Raw genomic sequence first — 18,628 nt, 5'->3', positions numbered from 1 at the left:
ATGTGCCTAACGGACTTAAATTAAGCCATGGACTCGAGACTCTGTAGGATTAATAAATCAATCGAATTAATTAATTCATGTAAGCCTCATCCTATGCAGCTCTTGCTTATCATTTAAGCACACTTCTAACAGCATTGCTGCACACCTAGAAGTCAATGTGAGTTCATATGTCACATCCATTGCTCATTGAACATGTCATTGATGCAGAATGAGCAGCCAGGCATTTGAGGCAAGCCGCATCGTGCTGGTTCTGGCCGTGGTGGTGTTGCGACTCTGTCTGATGCCGCGGTACCTGCAGTCCTACCTCAACCTGGCTCCCGAGAAGATGGCCGAGCTTCGCAAGGAAGCTGGGAACATCAGCAACATTGACCTTCAACGCAAGGTAAGCACAACCTGCGGCTTGTTGCATGTGTCAGTTTGGTTGCGGGGTACTTTGAGCTGTGGAACAGGGGACTCGCAGAATTTTGCAAGTGCACTTCCTCACACGTCTTGTTTGACCCACACATGGTGGTGGACATCGCCCTAGAAGTAGAAATAAAGCAGGAGTGCATCAGGTGATGCCGCTATACTTGCCACCATCTATTTTTTACTGCATCTTCGCTGCTTGCAAGCCTGCCTTTGACTTCATGGTGCTGTGACTAACGTCAGCCATCTTCTGTAGGAGAACCTGATAGTATGGAAAAGCCTACTTATAGTATTTCGCATATTGCCTACAGACTTGGTTCTGTTTCCAGGTTGTTTCACCAAAGTTTCTGTTGAAGATCACTTGGGCCATTTTTGCTGTATGATGTCGCATTTTCTTTGTCATTTTCATCCTGAAATTGGCTCTTGTTAGATAATTTGAACTTGACTGATAATCCCGATGGCTGCAGTGTCTGTCTTTCCGGTGCTAGGGAATGGTGACTGCATTGAGAATATGTTATGTCCCACTGAATATGCAGATTCTTGGCTTCCCTTTGGCAGACTTCAAAGTGGAAATGACAGCTAACAATGAATGATTATAGCATCTAGCTGATTATATTGCATGCCTTTCTTTGCAACAAAATTGGTCCGAAAATTGCCTGCTCATTAGGATCACATACAAAACCAAAACTGTATTCACAAAGTTACCAACAGCATATCATTAGAGCTAACATCGTCACCATTGTCATCAAACAGGGCAGCAGAAGAAAGCTTGCACATAGAATGCTGATGCCTGCACACTAGGGATGTGCAAATACCGAATAGTAGTAGATTCTGAATCGAATCAAGCAAGATATTGTATTGAATATCAGAAAATTTTTCACAAAATTGAATGCTTAGAAATTATTGGCAAGGAAACAAGGGCTGCACATGATCGGGAGTCTCCTAGCATTGCATAAAAAGAATATAATAAGCTATCAGGAACTTAGCTGCATGAAAATCAAGATATTATCACCAATACAAATATAGGCAATGCACACCATGTACCCACGGAAAGTTGAAGGCACATTATTGTGTGATTATCTTAGCTAGACAAGAAAGCTGGATTCACTGAAAAGGTAAGAAAGGGTGTGCCCAGAGAGCAGGCCCCAAACCTGTGTATGCGAACGATCACCTCATGCCAGAGTCGTCGTCATCATCATCATCAGCAGCAGCAGCATCATCATCAGCCTGGTTACGCCCACTGCAGGGCAAAGGCCTCTCCCATACTTCTCCAACTACCCCGGTCATGTACTAATTGTTGCCATGTTGTCCCTGCAAACTTCTTAATCTCATCCGCCCACCTAACTTTCTGCCGCTCCCTGCTACACTTCCCTTCCCTTGGAATCCAGTCCGTAACCCTTAATGACCATCGGTTATCTTCCTTCCTCATTACATGCCCATGCCCATTTCTTTTTCTTGATTTCAACTAGGATGTCAATAACTCGCGTTTGTTCCCACCCCCAATCTGCTCTTCTCTTATCCCTTAGTGTTACACCCATTATTATTTCCATAGCTGGTTGCGTTGTCCTCAATTTAAGTAGAACTCTTTTCGTAAGCCTCCAGGTTTCTGCCCCGTATGCGAGCACTGGTAAGACACAGCTGTTATACCCTTTTCTCTTGAGGGATAATGGCAACCTGCCGTTCATGATCTGAGACTGCCTGCGAAACGCACCCCAGCCCATCCTTATTCTTCTGATTATTTCAGTCTCATGATCCAGATCCGCAGTCACTACCTGCCCTAAGTAGATGTATTCCCTTACCACTTCCAGTGCCTCGCTACCTATCGTAAATTGCCATTCTCTTCCGAGACTGTTAAACATTACTTCAGTTTTCTGCAGATTCATTTTTAAACCCACCCTTCTGCTTTGCCTCTCCAGGTAAGTGAGCATGCATTGCAATTGGTCCCCTGAGTTACTAAGCAAGGCAATATGAATCGCAAGTTACTAAGGTATTCTCCATTAACTCTTATCCCCAATTCTTCCCAATCCAGGTCTCTGAATACCTCCTGTAAACACGCCGTGAATAGCATTGGAGAGATCATACCTCCCTGCCTGACGCCTTTCTTTATTGGGATTTTGTTGCTTTCTTTATGGAGAACTACGGTGGCTTTGCAGCCGCAATAGATATCTTTCAGTATTTTTACATACAGCTCATCTACACCGTGATTCCGTAATGCCTGCGTGACTGCTGAGGTTTCGACAGAATCAAACGCTTTCTTGTAATCAATGAAAGCTATATATAAGGGTTGGTTATAATCTGCACATTTCTCTATTACCTGATTGATAGTGTGAATATGGTTTATTGTTGAGTAGCCTTTACGGAATCCTGCCTGGTCCTTTGGTTGACAGACATCTAAGGTGTTCCTGATTCTATTTGCGATTATCTTAGTAAATACTTTGTAGGCAACGGACAGTAAGCTGATCGGTCTATAATTTTTCAAGTCTTTGGCGTCCCCTTTCTTATGAATTAGGATTATGTTGGCGTTCTTCCAAGATTCCGGTATACTTGAAGTCATGAGGCATTACGTATACAGGGTGGCTAGTTTTTGTAGAAGAATCTGCCCACCATCCTTCAACAAATCTGCTGTTGCCTGATCCTCCCCAGCTGCCTTCCCACTTTGCGTAGCTACCAAGGCTTTCTTTACTTCTTCCGGCGTTACTTGTTGGATTTCAAATTCTTCTAGACTATTCTCTCTTCCATTATCGTCGTGGGTGCCACTAGTACTGTATAAATCTCTATAGAACTCCTCAGCCACTTGAACTATCTCATCCATATTAGTAATTATATTGCTGGCTTTGTCTCTTAATGCATACATCTGATTCTTGCCTATTCCTAGTTTCTTGTTCACTGCTTTTAGGCTTCCTCCGTTCCTGAGAGCATGTTCAATTTTATCTATATTATACTTCCTTATGTCAACTGTCTTACGCTTGTTGATTAACTTGGAAAGTTCTACCAGTTCTTTTCTAGCTGTAGGGTTAGAGCCTTTCATACATTGGTGTTTCTTGATCAGATCTTTCGTCTCCTGCGATAGCTTACTGGCATCCTGTCTAACGGAGCTACCACCAACTTCTATTGCACACTCCTTAATGATGACCATAAGATTGTAGTTCATTGCTTCAACACTGAGGTCCTCTTCCTGAGTTGAAGCTGAATACCTGTTCTGTAGCTTGATTTGGAATTCCTCTATTTTCCCTCTGACCGCTAACTCATTGATCGGCTTCTTATGTACCAGTTTCTTCCGTTCGCTCCTCAAGTCTAGGCTAAGCCAGAGTGAAAGCACCTTTTTGTGCAGGCATTTGCGCTTAAAAGGGCACACCAGTGGAGGCACCTTTGGACCGATAATTGCCCAATCAAAGCCTGAATGACTGATGACAGTCGCATGCTTCGAATTGCATCTGGAGAACACCTCAGTACCTTCCGTTAGATACGCTGTAATTCTGGATTTTAACCCGTCTTAAGTCATTATGGCTATGTACTCGTGCCACCAAACGACAGAATTATTACACGAAAAGTCACCCACATTATCACTTCTGCACCTAAAAATCCGAAGTCTTAGAAAGCACCATGGTGATTTTGTTGCGTTCCTGTCTTTACTTGATCATTCATTCTCTATCACATGATTCTCCGAGACATGGTTAGTATCTGGTAACGAAGGAAACTTGTATGGCTTACCAGGTCGTTATTATGAATATCGTAATCGCGAATTGTGTCATGGCGGTGGAAGTGTCATACTTGTAAACTCGTCCTTAGCACACACATGTCGTCTTGATATCACGTTTGAGAATATTCCCTGTGAAAATCTGTTTGGTTCGTATTTAACCATAGTGTTATGCCAGTTAACAGTCGTAACACCATCGTAGCTTCCATTTATCGGTCACCTTCACCTTCATATCCAGAATTTTGCAGTCAATTAAGCAACATTCTTAATAACTTGGTAGTAGAAAATAAGACCATTGTTATATGTGGTGACATTACCAGTGTCAATCTTGAAAGTGCATCATGTTTAGAGTACATGCACTGTTTATACAGCTATGGCATTTGTTTGCACATCTAAGTTCCAGCTAGGAATGGTTTACGAGGCTGCAGTACACCAATAGATCATATCTCCAACATTTCATAAGATTGCATTGGAGGAGTGGTAGATCATTGCATTACAGACTATAATCCTATTTTTTTTTACCTTAGGCTCTAAAAATATGAAGAGCAATAATACATTGACAAAGCGGCAATTTGACTCAGTCAAACTTGTGCAGTTAATTCGTGCAGGCTGGACATCGGTGATTAAGCAGGATCACGCAGAAAAGGGTTTTGTGTCTTTTTCGGAAACAATAGCTACATGTATAGAAAACTGCACCATTTACACTACTGTGATGAAGTGGTTTTCTTAACCCAGAAATCCATTGATTAGTAACTCACTGTTAATGTCCATTAATAAAAAGAATAACCTTCATGAGAAAATAAAGTCACAGCCTTTAAACCTCACACTAAAGTCCCATTTCAGAAATATTCTTGCAATGTTATCTTCTCCATTAAGGCGTGCTAAATGCAATTATTATCAGGATCCTATTGCAAAAAACACAAGCAACAGACGTGCTGCTGGAAAATTATTAAAGAGTTTCCAAACAAAAATGATTGCTCAGACACCAAAATAAAAATAAAGCGAGGTGACAAAATGTATACTGAGCTTGTTAGAATAGCTAACGCATTCAGTGAGCATTTTTACTAATCTATGGATATGCAGCAACCGGCGTGTTCTTTACTTCAGTGTAGTCCTTCCTTTTATCTGCATTCAATGACTTCAGATGAATTTCATCAGGTCATTACATCTTTGAAGACTACAAGTGCTGGCTTAGACCACATTGATCTTTGTAAAGTAAAACTAATTTTGGATGAAATATTGTCTGTTTTGGCACTACTAATCATTAACAAACTGTTCTTAGCAGGGGTGTTTTCGACGTGTCTTAAAGCTGGTAGAATAGTTCCTGTTTTCAAGAAAGGGGATCAGACTTCAGCAAGGAATTACAGGCCAATTTGTATCCTACCATTTTTTTAGTAAAATGATTGTAAAGCTATTCCACACTTGATTATTGCACTACTTAAAGAAACTTACCCTTTTCTCTCCTCAGCGATTCGGATTTCGCCAAGGATATTCAACCAAACTGGCACTTATTGCTCTAACTGAAGAAATCAAGCAAGCGGTTGACAGAGGTCTAATTGTGGAATCTGTATTCATTAATCTGACGAAGGCCCTCAACACCATCATCATCAGCAGCAGCAGCAGCCTATGTTATATCCACTGCAGGACGAAGGCCTCTAGCTGTGATCTCCGATTACCCCCTGTCTTGCGCCAACTGATTCCAGCTAACGCCTGTGAATTTTTTATTTCATCACCCTTCCTAGTCTTCTGCCATCCTCGACTGTGTTTCCCTTTTCTTGGCACCCATTCTGTAACCCTGATAGTCCACCGGTAATCTAACGTACGCATTACATGATTTGCCCAGCTCCATTTCTTTCTTTTAATGTCAATTAGAATATCGGCTATCCCTGCTTGCTCACTGATCCACACCGCTCTCTTCCTGTCTCTTAACGTTATGCCTAACATTCTTTGTTCCATCGCTCTTTGCGCTGTCCTTAACTTGTTTTCGAGCTTCTTTGTCAGTCTCCAAATTTCTGCCCCATATGTCAGCATGGGTAGAATGCATTGATTGTACACCTTTCTTTTTAATGCTAATGGTAGGCTTCCAGTCAGGAGCTAACAATGTCTGCCTTATGTGATCCAGCCCATTTGTGTTCTTGTATGAATTTCCTTCTAATTGTCAGGGTTCCTTGTGATTAATTGACCTAGGTAAACGTACTCCTTCACAGACTCTAGAGGCTGACTGGTGATCCTGAATCTGCCTTGCCCGGCTATTCATCATAATTTTTGTCTTCTGCATATTAATCTGCAACCCCACTCTTACACTCTCTCTGTTAAGGTCCTCAATCATCTGTTGTAACTCGTCTGCAGTGTTGCTGAATAGAACAATGTCATTGGCAGACTGAAGGTTGCCGAAATATTCGCCGTCGATCCTTACTCCTAAGCCTTCCCAGTTTAATAGCTTGAATGCTTCTTCCAAGTACACAGTGAATAGCATTGGACAGATTGTGTCTCCTTGTCTGACCCCTTTCTTTATAGGTATCTTCCTACTTTTCTTGTGTAGAATTAAGGTAGCTGTGGAATCTGTAGATATTTTCGAAGATATTTACATAAGGGATCTGTACTCCTTGATTATGTAATCCCTCTATGACTGCTGGTCTCTATTGAATCAAATTCCTTTTTGTAATCTATAAAAGCCATATATAGAGGCTGATTGTACCCTGCGGATTTTCCGATTACCTGATTGATGACATGGATGTGATCCATTGTAGAGCATTCGTTCCTGAAACATGCCTGTTCCCTTGGTTGACTAAAGTCCAGTGTTGCCCTTATTATATATAATATTAGAAGTAAGCTAAACGGCCTATAATTTTTGAATTCTTTGACGTCTCCCAATTTGTGGATTAGTATAAGGTTGGCATTCTTCTAGTTCTCTGAGACCCTTGAAGTCGATAAACAGTTCGTATAAAGGGCCACTAGTTTTTCAAGCATTATGTCTCCACCATCTTTTATTAAATCGACTGGTAGTCCATCTTCTCCTGCTTCTTTTGCTCGTTTCATGTCTTGCAAGGCGCTTCTAATTTCATCCCTAGTTTTAGAAGGATCCTCTGTAACCTGTTCATTACTACTTCGAATGGAGGTATCATGGCTGCTTTGGGTACTGTACAGGTCAGTATAGGATTATTCCACTGTTTTTACTTTATCCTCAAGATTACTGATGATATTACCTTGCCTATCTTTCAGTGCATACATTTTGGTTTGTCTGATGCCTAGTTTCCTTCTCCCTGTTTTCAGGCTGTGTTGATTTTTTACTGCTTCCTCAGTCTTCCTCATGTTATAATTTTGAATATCCCTTATTTTCTCCTTGCTGATTATTTTTGACAGTTATGCAAATTCTATCTGATCTCTTGAGTTGGACACTCATTCTTTGTCGTTTCTTTATTAGGTCCTTTGTCGCTTGGGAGAGCTTACCTACTGGTTGCCTTGGTGCTGTACCTTCCACTTCAACTGCTGCTTCTGAAGCCAACCTAGTTACGGTTTCATTCATTGCCTCTGTGTCATCATCATCATCACTTTGTTCTAAGGCTGCAAATTTGTTTGCAAGTACCAGACTAAATTTGTCAACTTTTTCTCTTACTGCCTCTAGGTTGACCTGTTTCTTCTTGACTGGTTTTACTCTTCCTCTCTTCAAATTGAGGTGAATCCTAGCCCTCACTAACCTATGATCACTGCACTTTACCCCCACCTATCACTTCTACATTCTGCACTATGCTGGGATCGGCAGAAAGTATGAAATCAACTTCATTCCTTGTTTCACCATTAGGGCTTTTCCAGGTCCATTTTCTGTTGCTACGTTTCCTGAAAAAGGTGCTCATTATTCTCAGCTTATTGCTTTCTGCGAATTCTACCAGCACCTCTCCTTTAGCGTTTCTAGGATCGACGCCGTAGTTGTCAAGGGCTTGTTAATCAGCCAGCTTTTTCCTCACTTTTGCATTGATGTCGCCCATGACTACAGTATACCGAGTTTGCACTTTTCACATCGCTAATTCAACATCTTCATAAAGCTGTTCTATTTCTTCTTCATCGTGACTGGAGGTTGGAGAGTAGGTTTGTACTACCTTTATTCTATACCTCCTACTCAGCTTTATTACGACCACTGCTACCCTCTCATTAATGCTGTAGAATTCGTCAATGTTGCCCACTATGTCCTTATGGATTAGGAACCCTACTCCAAACTTCTTCTTATCTGGTAGCCCTGTATAGCAGAGGACGTGGCCATTTGTCAGCACTTTATAAGCCTCATCAGTTGCAGCCTCACTAAGGCCAATGATATCCCAAACAATGCCTGATAGTTCCTCAAGGAGTCCTGCTAAACTATCTTTGCTCGAGAGGTTTCGGGTGTTGAACATTGCAAGGGTCAGTTTCCACTGGCGGCCTGTCCGGGTCCAGAGATTCTTAGCACCCTTTGCTGCTTTACATGTTTGACTGCCGCCTTGGTCAGATGCTCCTCAGCTGTTGGGGACTGAGGGCCATTGGGTAATTGAATGATTCATTCGGGAGGGAGTAGCCGAATACTGCACCAGGGAGGCCAATTCCTGTTCTGGTGAGGGAGTGCTTGTTGAAGCTTAGTGGGTAAAGGGAAAATCAGACATCTCAGTCTTCTCTCCACCTTGCGGGTTTCTGCAGAACTACTACGTCAAGCTCAGTGGGTCTTCCTAATTTGGTTGTAACTGGTTTAGTATAGCCCCACTTGCTCTCGGCGTTTTTGGCAATATCGGGCACCACTCCAAGCCTGGAGATGTAGTGTACTGGGGTGGGGGAGGTGAATTCGATCTTCCCACCTTCAGGGGGATAAAAATGCGCGAGGATTCGAACTTCTGACTGTGGCATCCAAGCATCCAAGCTAGCTCAGTCAGATAACCCTGCGAACTGTCAGGCCACCTTATGTCGGAGAATTCCAACCCAGACGATCCTATGTGCCCGCGACACCACAAACCATCGCATACAACTTGTTAAACTTGAATCATTTGGTATATGTGGTCCTCCACTAAACTTTATTAGAGACTACTTAAGTAACCGGTCTCACATTGTACAGTTCCATGTCCACCTTTCTTTCTGATGTTTATGAATGACCTATCCACTATTCTTGCTAAGAGCAAGTGTGTACTTTACGCTGATGACATGACCATCTTTACATCAAGTAAATCTACTGCCACACTCCATTCTAACCTTAACACTGACCTAAGTAATATTACTTTATGGTGCCAGAATAATCATCTGCGCATTGAACCCACTAAAACCACATTTATGGTTTTGAATTCCCTGCGAATTTCAATCGATGTCCTACCTTCTGTTCACGTTGGTGATTATATCATCCAGGTTTTGAACGAAGCGTGGTTTCCTGGTGTCATCTTATATATTGAACCAAAAACTTCATAGACACGCCCGATCACTTATAAAAATGATTGCATTCGGCATCCACATTATCATCAAGACAAAAGCTTATTTTCCACCTCACATTGTACGATCTTTGTATTTAGCTTATATTCGTAACCATCTTTGGTATTGTGCATCGTCGTGGGCCAATATGTATTTGACGCATATTGAACGTCTGCAGCGACTTCAGAACCAAGCTATGAGACTAATGAATTTCAGCCCATTTGATTTGTCTGGTGAGTCAGTGTTTTCTAAACTTAATGTTCTCCCGTTAGAACAATTATTCTATCAGAATCTATCCATTATCTTTTGTTTTTGTATAAGTAATTAATATTATTGATAATGAAACGAGTTTAGTCTCTCATGTCAGGTTGATTATTCTCGTTAATATTTGTTATTCTGCTTGTTAATATGCTTTCGGTTATTTTTCATACTTTTGAGTAATCAGCATTACCTTTAACTCATGTATCTAATTTCCTGTTCTAAATGATCAACTTACCTAATTCTTATTCTCAATGTTCACATGACCGTGTTTCTTTGTTGTTTCTGTATAATAACCGTATTTATGTAATCATAGGAGGTCACCCTGGCAGTTCTTTCAAAACTCTAGGACCTCCTGCTGTAATACTCCACGATGCAACTCCAACATGACTGTTGGAATGAACTTATAAACTGAAATGAACTGAAATATAAGTTAAACTTATATTGACTTCAGAACACTACGGGCTACGCTTATTAAAATGGGCACCAAATTAGTATGCCAGTGCTGATTACAACTCAGTTCTAGTGTATGAAGGGCTGAGAAATATTTTTCTTATCCATAGTTACTGTTGAATAGAATCAAGTGCTTTTTTCCCTCAGCCACTCATGAAGTAGTGATGTTCTAGTGTACTGAATACCAGTGAAATTCATTTAATAGTAGACCTGTGTTTTGTGGCAATCTTTTATTTATAGCATAGAAAGTGTTGCTTTCCGTTTTTTTTTTTTCCCAAGTGCAGAAGGGCTATCCTAACTTTACGGCAGGTGGGCTATTGTATGGCTAATGTGCACAACAGATGAAAAAACTGCGTGTCTCGTGACTCGATCACACCTCTGTGCATAGCCAGCACCAATGGCAAAGAGCAGGGACACTGTCCGCGCCGTTTCAGTCAGTTTTGGTGTGGCTTACCACCTGAAACCTGGAGGGTAACAGCAAGTTTACGCAGCGGCGTCGCCTCCCCCCCCCCACTTCTTGCTCTGATGAACATTCTGCGGTGCCGTTCTACAAGCACTGTGTGTGAGGTTCCCCACATTGGTGTGATGTCAGGGAGCACTCGGAGTGACAAAGTCTGCTTCCGCATTAGCCGGGCTGGCCTGTCCGTGGCATGCCTGATCGGTGCTCCTTTTGTGCCAAAACTGAAGTGAAACACCCACTTGGGTGGCATCGAGCATGAGGGACTTCGCGGGGCATGCAGCATGTGGCACTGCATATTTCTGCACTGAATATATTGAATTTTAAGAAAATCAAACAGTAAATATTCAGTTTGCGATTTGAACTATTCAAGCGTTCACTGTTTGATTTGGTAACATTCGACTATTCATGCACCACTACTGCACACTACTTTCAGGCTAATACAAAAGCTAATTCAAAAGATGTTTTGCTGTTAAGATAGCTGAGACAGAGTCACACAATGTGTTTTCAATGCTTCAGAGACTTGCATGTGTCACAGGGTGAACTGGTTAAGTGGTTAGTCTAGGAGTGGGCTGTCGTCCTGTTGGTGATTGTAATGAAATGGTTAAACAAATTTGGAATATCAAATGCACTGAACCACAAGGAGGGTGGCATGGTGTGGTATGTATTTCTTCATGCTCTTAGAATGCATGCCTCGAAGCTGGTGTTCTTATATTCGAAACTGCCGTTCCAAGTTTGCCTTGCAAACTCGCTGGCTACGATTTGTAAATTGCAATTGCAATAAAAAGTTAATGAGGGACTTTTAAGGCGAAAGCCTTAGATGGCTCATGGGTCGAAAAATCCGATGTCCAACATTATGGCACCAAAATTCATGGCACCAAAATCCATGGCACTAAAATTTATACGAAGTCGAACCCAGGACCTTTGCTGTTAATTAAGGGAAACTTAATTAAGACCCACAACCTTTGGCGTAAATTATAAGCCATCAATTTTTTTATAAGAAAGCATGAAGCTGCGGTGAAGAAGAAGCATCAGCTTGAGATGTGGTGTTAATGAAGGTGAAGTTAACTATAGCACAGTTAATTAAAGCACTCAAACTCATGACTCTTGGTGGGCATCAAACTCACTTCGAGATATGGGCGAACAGGCCATATCTCCAAGTTGGATTCTAATTGACACTGGGAAGGCCGAGAGTCGAAACCATGACGTTAGGTGGGAGGTGAACTCTCAACCTTTGGTGGGAGTTGGACTCGCAACCTTTGGTGTGAATTAGGGCGAAAATAATTAAGGCACCCCCCACAACCTTTGCTGTGACAAAACAACTAATAGGAAGTAACAACGCATTTGAATGAAAATGTCAAGTAATGTAGTGAATGTCTCGAGAGCGCACAGGCCTTCATCCTCTTTAGCATATGTTAAAGTGACTGTGAACTTTTTTAATTAGTCAATATTGCATTTAGATTTCTCGTACAATTATTGTCCACCTCTTTCAGTAATCCAGGTCAATTACTAAAATTGTGCTATCTGCCAGAGGCACTTTTTAAAAATTCTGTATGGTCTCAAAAAAAAAAAGAAAGCCGTTATAACAAAGTACAGAACGCCGATGAAGTGTAGAGAGGCACAGTGGAACGTATTTGCAACTTTTGCCGGACATGATGTTGATTGGCTTGCATACAGTGAAGTTTATTTATTTATTTATTTATTCAAAATACCCCCAAAGGCCCTCATTACGAGGGTATTACATGGGGGGGGGGGTCAATCACAAGCACTGGTTGTATTTTGTACATACTAAAAACAAGAGAGGTTAACAGAAGTAATAATACAGTGAAACATAGTTAACATACAAGATAATTAGGTCACAATTATTACAGAGAAAACATTAGTACATATTAGGAGAACATAAGGCAACTGCACTAAAAACACCAACAAATATCGAAAAACACTGTAAAAGTCCCAAAAAAGAATAATAATACGATTAGTCGACAAGTCGTGAGCGAATTAAATGTTGAAACTTAGTCAAGTCTGGTTCCGTGGCAATGACTGATGGTAAGGCGTTCCATTCAGTTATTGTGCGTGGTAAGAACGAAGATGCATAATGGGATGACTGGCAGTTACTGCGTTTGACTTTGTATGGATGGTCACGGCGTGGAAAAATAACTGTTGGTGACTGAAAGAAATCATCGTGAAGTGATGGATGGTGATAAAGCTTATGGAAAAGTGTTAGGCGAGAAATTTTACGGCGAAGTGCTAAGTTGTCCAAGTCAGCTTTATTCTTTAACGCGGTGACGCTGGTGTTCACTCAAGGTAAGTTTCAGTGAACTCGTGCTTTCACTTAACTTACCATTTCCTTTTCTTTCCCATGTTTTCTTATTTTTCAGGTGGTTCGAGTCTTCTACTACTTGTGCGTAGTGGCCCTGCAGTACATCACGCCATTGCTCACATGTGCATTTACAGCTCTCCTGTTGAAAACATTAGGTCAGTGGCCTGGTTTATGCACCACTAAAGTCCAGCAGTCCTAATTAGGCCTGATGTTATTGTTTCTCGCACTGTCATTGCTACAGTGTGCAATACCAAATAGCCCTGTGACACACCCTTTTGATGTTTTCGTTGTAGAACTATAGCAAGTTTGTGTGTATTTCTCCATCATTACAAACTCTTATTTTACCTTTGCTTAAAAATGCCGGCGTGAAATATTGTGCTCTTTGTCATGCCTTATGTTTGTGCTACCTTTCCAGTTCTTCCTTCAATTGATAGTCGGCGTTCGTATTGTCCACTTCCTCTCTCCTCTTGTGGCCACGTCTGCACACCTTACCCCTTCTTTGCATTTGAATCCTTACCAACTAGCTCAGACTTCTGTCATTCTAAGGGACTTCCTTACCATGAAATTTGACTGTATTTTGGAATATGCGTTATCGTGCAATTTTCTTGCTCATTTCATTTCTTTAGGTGACCACAGCTGGATCGCCTACCTGTGGTCACCAGACAGTCCCGGTGCTCCTCTTCATCACAACACAGACCCTGGAGTGCCATCGAGAGGACCGTCTCCAGAATCCATCCTGGCAACCAGCCAGCAGTTCTCGTTAACGCTGGCCGGACTTCGAGCCGTCTTCACGCCTGTGTTATTCCGAGGTGTCCTTAGCTTCATGACCTGGTGGCTGTGTGCGACATCTTTTGCCACCAGTGTAGTTGGACTTGTGTACCACTCGTACGCTTCCTAGGTTCAGGTTAATGAGTGATAGCACTATAGTACGAGCCCAGGGTTTTATAACAAGGCTGTGCAGTGGCAGAGGCACTTCGCAAGGCCTGGCTTGTGCGTTTGGTAGCAGGCAGAATGCCAGTTGTTGTTATGTTAAACTCCTTTAGGCTTGAAGTACCGCTCAGTTTTGAGTGCTTGTGAAATGACCGTGAGAGCTAGGGGCATCTGTGTATACTTCCATCCCAGTGCAACACAGAGTCTGCACCTACGCCCTTATGTGAGCAGAGATGATTATGGAGTTCACACATCACCATGTAATAGCCAAGCTGCTGATAACTTTTTGGCAAGTTCTTAGTTAAATAATTGGTATCCGGGGCATGCAGAGAGGACATTGACAAACATTGAAGCGATCGGTCTGTTTTGATTGGTTGCTCTGGAGGGGAAGCTCGAGTGAGATTGCACAATACAAGGCATAAGAGCGAGAGAGAGAGAATTGTTTAATGATACGAAATGCCCCTAGCTAAGGTGTGTAGGCCGCAGTGTAAATGTTGCTTGATTTTTGTCATTTCCCACACTTTAAGTGTACATAGACCTGAATTATTGTTGCAGACATGTAATGATATGTAATACGAGTATGTTGCGATTAGCAGTGTATATACATGGGTACCCAGTTCTTGATAAGCAAAGCTTGGAGCTACTGCATAATGTGGTGAAGTCATGGTACTTACCAGCCCTCTGCCAGGCAGTGTCTGGCCCATTTCTCACACGGATGTTTCTGTCTATAGCTCTGTTATGGCGTTGTGTGTTGTATCTTGTTATCGATAGTGAAATTTCAGGCTTTTCTGATAGTAGCAGTTGGTAGAACTGTCTCATTCATCTTCTTGTGTTCACCTGATCATGTTCTGTGGGCAACAGCAAGATAAATAGGGTAGTGCTGTTCTTCTGATCTCAGAATTGCAGACACATCATCTCCAAGCTGACTGTCCCCGTGCAAGTGTGTTTCTCCTGCTTAATATGGAAGGTAACTGCTTAGTGGTGTCCCACATAAGAGCTTCTTAATGAAAATTCACAAGAAAGGTTGTTGGCAAATCAGGCTAGCACCACCCACGAGTGATTCTGCGGCTCCTCGTGACACATCCGCAAGACACGGTGGATGTTCAATACAGGTGTAAGCGCCTTGCTTTCAGAGCATGTGCGTGAGTGCACGACTACACTTACTCTATTGTTTGTTGTCCTTGCTCGAGCATGTTATAGTGGATATCACTTTATCGGTTAGTTTCTGACAGATTCGCAATGGTATTTTATTTGACCTTGGAAGTGTAAGCTGAAGTGCGTTGTGCAATGCAAGTGAGGTAAATTTGTGAGCTAAGAAACTTGATTCACTTCACAGGAGCTAAAACACAGTGTGATGAGTGCATGTTACGGTACTCATGTTGTGGTTGTTTTCGCTTTTTAAGCATTCGCTTTTAGTTGCATCTTGTTGAAAAAGCACTCTTGACATCCACTTATAAGAGATTAAAATAATAAAACACATATTAAGTGGTGTAACTTCCACTTAGCATACACACTCACATTCAATATCAGCTGCAACGCTGATGCTAGTGGTCAAAAGTGCTTCAAGACGGTGGGTCTGACATAATACATCTTGGAGTCCCTTCGACCACAGGCACCGGTGTTGCAGCTTGTATTGAATGCAGCTGAATGTGACACTTGCGGCACCAGTGTCATGAATAGCTTCATGGTCAAACAGATCTATAGCAGCTAATATGGTCGGTTAAGCAAGGTTTCATTTTCTTGTGGACATACAGGTCAACAAACTGTACTTTGTATGATCTAATGGAGAGTTTATGCGTTCATGAACACCTTTTGCATGTGTGCATGGCGATTGCATACTGGTAAACGCCACATTACATATTTTTTGTATGTGTCTGTCATTTTTGTATACGTACATTGAAGTGTGAACAGTATTTAAATGTAGCTTCCATAAGATAGATTGTTCTTTGCTCACTTTATCATTTAATGGCCACTGCACTAACTTATTAATGCATAGATAATTTTATTCATGGAGTTGATAAAAAATTGCGAGATTAAACCTATGCAACTAGTCTGTTACTATAGCCTTTGTTGGTCTTAAATGCGGTCTGCTGTATAAAACAGTGCTTGTAACCACATGTAATAGGCATCATCTTCCACGATCAACTTAGTCACTTGTGTGCCTTTCAAAGCCAACGGATATGTACACTGCGTTGTGAGACAGCGTGGGTGTTGTTTGCTACTGTATGACATTCTTTTGATAAATGACACACATCACATTTGGGTTCCATTTACTTGAATGAGCACCACATGTGGGCTGCAATAATTTTGTTGGTCAGCCTTTCTACTTTCAGAGCTTCCACATTGGTGCAACATATGATGACTCACAAGTAGCTGTGTGGTGTGGTATCGTGATGGGCCAAGGCAGTGGCTCTTCTGTGAAGCTTGGCAGCCTGTTAAGGGGCCCTGCAATCTATTTTTTTTTATAGCCACCATAGTCGCTGTAGAAATATTCTCTGCAGATTTGTATGTAATGAATTACATGTAATTTGTAATTATAGTTACTTGTAATCAATTACTTTTTTTGTAATATTGAATGATGACAAATTGATTCAACTGACCGATTATTTTGGGTAGAGTACGAAAATTAAGGCACACATCTATTCAGGCCTTAGGCTCTGAATGCCAGTGAAAACAAAAGCCTAAGAAAAGCGATTTTGTATTAGGGGTGTACAAAGGCAGATAGTTAATTTTTCTGGAGGAGCGGGGGAAACCAGCTTTCCGAACCCTCCCCCATATATATAACCTTCAGTAACAGTTGCACTTGAAGAAACTTCGCATGGCCTCGAGGAATTCTTTTTGTGGGAGAATTGTCTTGTACTTCACTTTCACTAATAGTGCTTCATCGTTCCAGCGAAACTACTGCCGCCTTTTCTTTTTCTCTTGTTTTTTTTTTCACTGTGAGTTTTAGTACAAGCGCTGCTGCGCATGACTGCAATTGATTGTGATTTTGAGTGAATCCGGCTTGGTCTCATTTTGGTTTACTGACTCAATTATATACGTTTATGACCTTTGCATGCAAGTGGTGATTTTTCCATCCCTAATACATCTTGCAAATGGTTAAGTTTTTTTTCTTTCTGCAGTTGTTAGCATGGCCTAGTTGAAAGAGAAGCAATGCTGAGACACATCATTCAAGTGCATTTCACACGTCATTGATAAAAGACTCTGGTGAAGGGGTCTCTGAAGCATGCAAATTTTTTTTTTTCGGTGTGAAAAAAAGCATGCAAAGCAATTTGAAGTGAAGTGAACATACAGGAACATATTCTTTCATGCGGCATAGGCTATTTATACTATTAAATATAATTGTTAGTTGGCTACTTCCTTCTCTTTAAAAAATATAAAAAGCATTGTACTGTCGATATATTTAAGTATATTGTGTCTGTGCATGAGGTTCACAGTGGAAATTTAAAAAATGAAGTGAAATACAGATGAGGTAGTCGCCGTTGGTACTTCTAATGTGCTTGTCCTTCTGTTGTCAGGATTTGCTCAAATAAAGTGAAAGTATGAACTGAAAGCTGTGCACGTGCACGACAAGAATGATGCAGTAACCTTTTAACCATAATAAAATTTTAACTGAAAAGGTAGGGGCAAGTCAAAACAAACCTCAAGTGTACCATGGGGTAACAGAACTCTGGTAATGGTAATAGCCAAAAGTGCTCCAGGAGGGCACATGTAAACGGCAAACCGAGGCCACAGGAGAGCACCTGAAGTTATATTAAAGCAGGCGGCGCAAGATCTCCGGGGCACCCAAGCGGTAGTGGCGGGATCAAAGCTGGAAGCATGGCAGCCTGTGGGTTGGGCACGCGCAGGCCTCTGCGAGCCTCAACCCACGGACCAGTCCGGCTCCTAGCTTTGATGTCCCCGTTGCCACTTTGGTGTCCTGGAGGCGCCGCCAATAATGCGAAATAGCGACATGTTTTAATTAGCAAACAACACGATTGAATAAATATAACTGCGTCGAGCTGCCAACTTGCGATGCTAGGTTCAGCACCACCGCGACTTCTGCCGGCGCGCCTAGGGACAAGCGCATACAACACACGCTAAGAAACTGTTTTATAGTGCCTTGGCAGAGTGGTATATTCAAGGAGCAAAAGTCCCTGCATTTCCTCTCTCGCACCAGCTCTTACTCGCGCATGCGCGCAAACGTCCGTCGTCTCCGCAAGTGCCACGCCCTGCTCTGCCTACTAGCATTTGGAAATACGCATGGTTGTTAATTCAGATATAGCAAGCGAACGCTAGCAAGTTTATACGGCCGATAAAGTTATCCTTACTTCGTCTACGAATTTGCTGTCGCAATCGATGGTTCGCCTTTCGGCGAAACTGCGGCATTTTGTAATCTTGACTGCCCTCCCGAGGCCTCCGTTCGCCGGTATTAGATGCGTTAGCATTTCTATGCCTACCCAACGAAAAACAAAAAAACCCGTCCGTCTGTCCGTCACCTAAGACGATCGCTTTCAACATGGGGCACGCAGCAGCGAGGGAATTGACCTTCGTGGTGCCTCTCGCCTCAGCGTGAAATAAGCGATGAGAATACAGCGCTATCAATAAATATACTGTCAACTTGTCCTCTGCTATTTATTACTTATTACAAGTTGCTCTCGATAGAGCTTATGATGCCGCGTCAAGATTGGAGAGAGAGTCGGAATTGGCG

General features: G+C 42.0%; 1 protein-coding gene across 3 annotated transcripts in view; it reads left to right on the top strand.

The window, feature by feature from the left end:
- The window catches only part of emei (transmembrane protein 161-like emei), a 132,036-nt gene extending 114,545 nt beyond the window's left edge, over positions 1-17,491 (top strand). For all 3 annotated transcript variants that reach the window (XM_070537134.1, XM_070537135.1, XM_070537133.1), the window contains 3 exons: positions 208-382; positions 13,067-13,163; positions 13,635-17,491. In XM_070537134.1, coding sequence (XP_070393235.1) covers positions 208-382; positions 13,067-13,163; positions 13,635-13,906 — 544 coding nt within the window. In that variant the 3' untranslated portion in view covers positions 13,907-17,491. The remainder of the gene's footprint in view (positions 1-207; positions 383-13,066; positions 13,164-13,634) is intronic.
- Positions 17,492-18,628: the final 1,137 nt, after the last annotated feature.

This window comes from Dermacentor albipictus, chromosome 4 (genome assembly GCF_038994185.2).
Source record: "Dermacentor albipictus isolate Rhodes 1998 colony chromosome 4, USDA_Dalb.pri_finalv2, whole genome shotgun sequence".
Classification (NCBI taxonomy): Eukaryota; Metazoa; Arthropoda; class Arachnida; order Ixodida; family Ixodidae; genus Dermacentor; species Dermacentor albipictus.
This window is presented reverse-complemented; position numbering and strand designations above follow the sequence as displayed.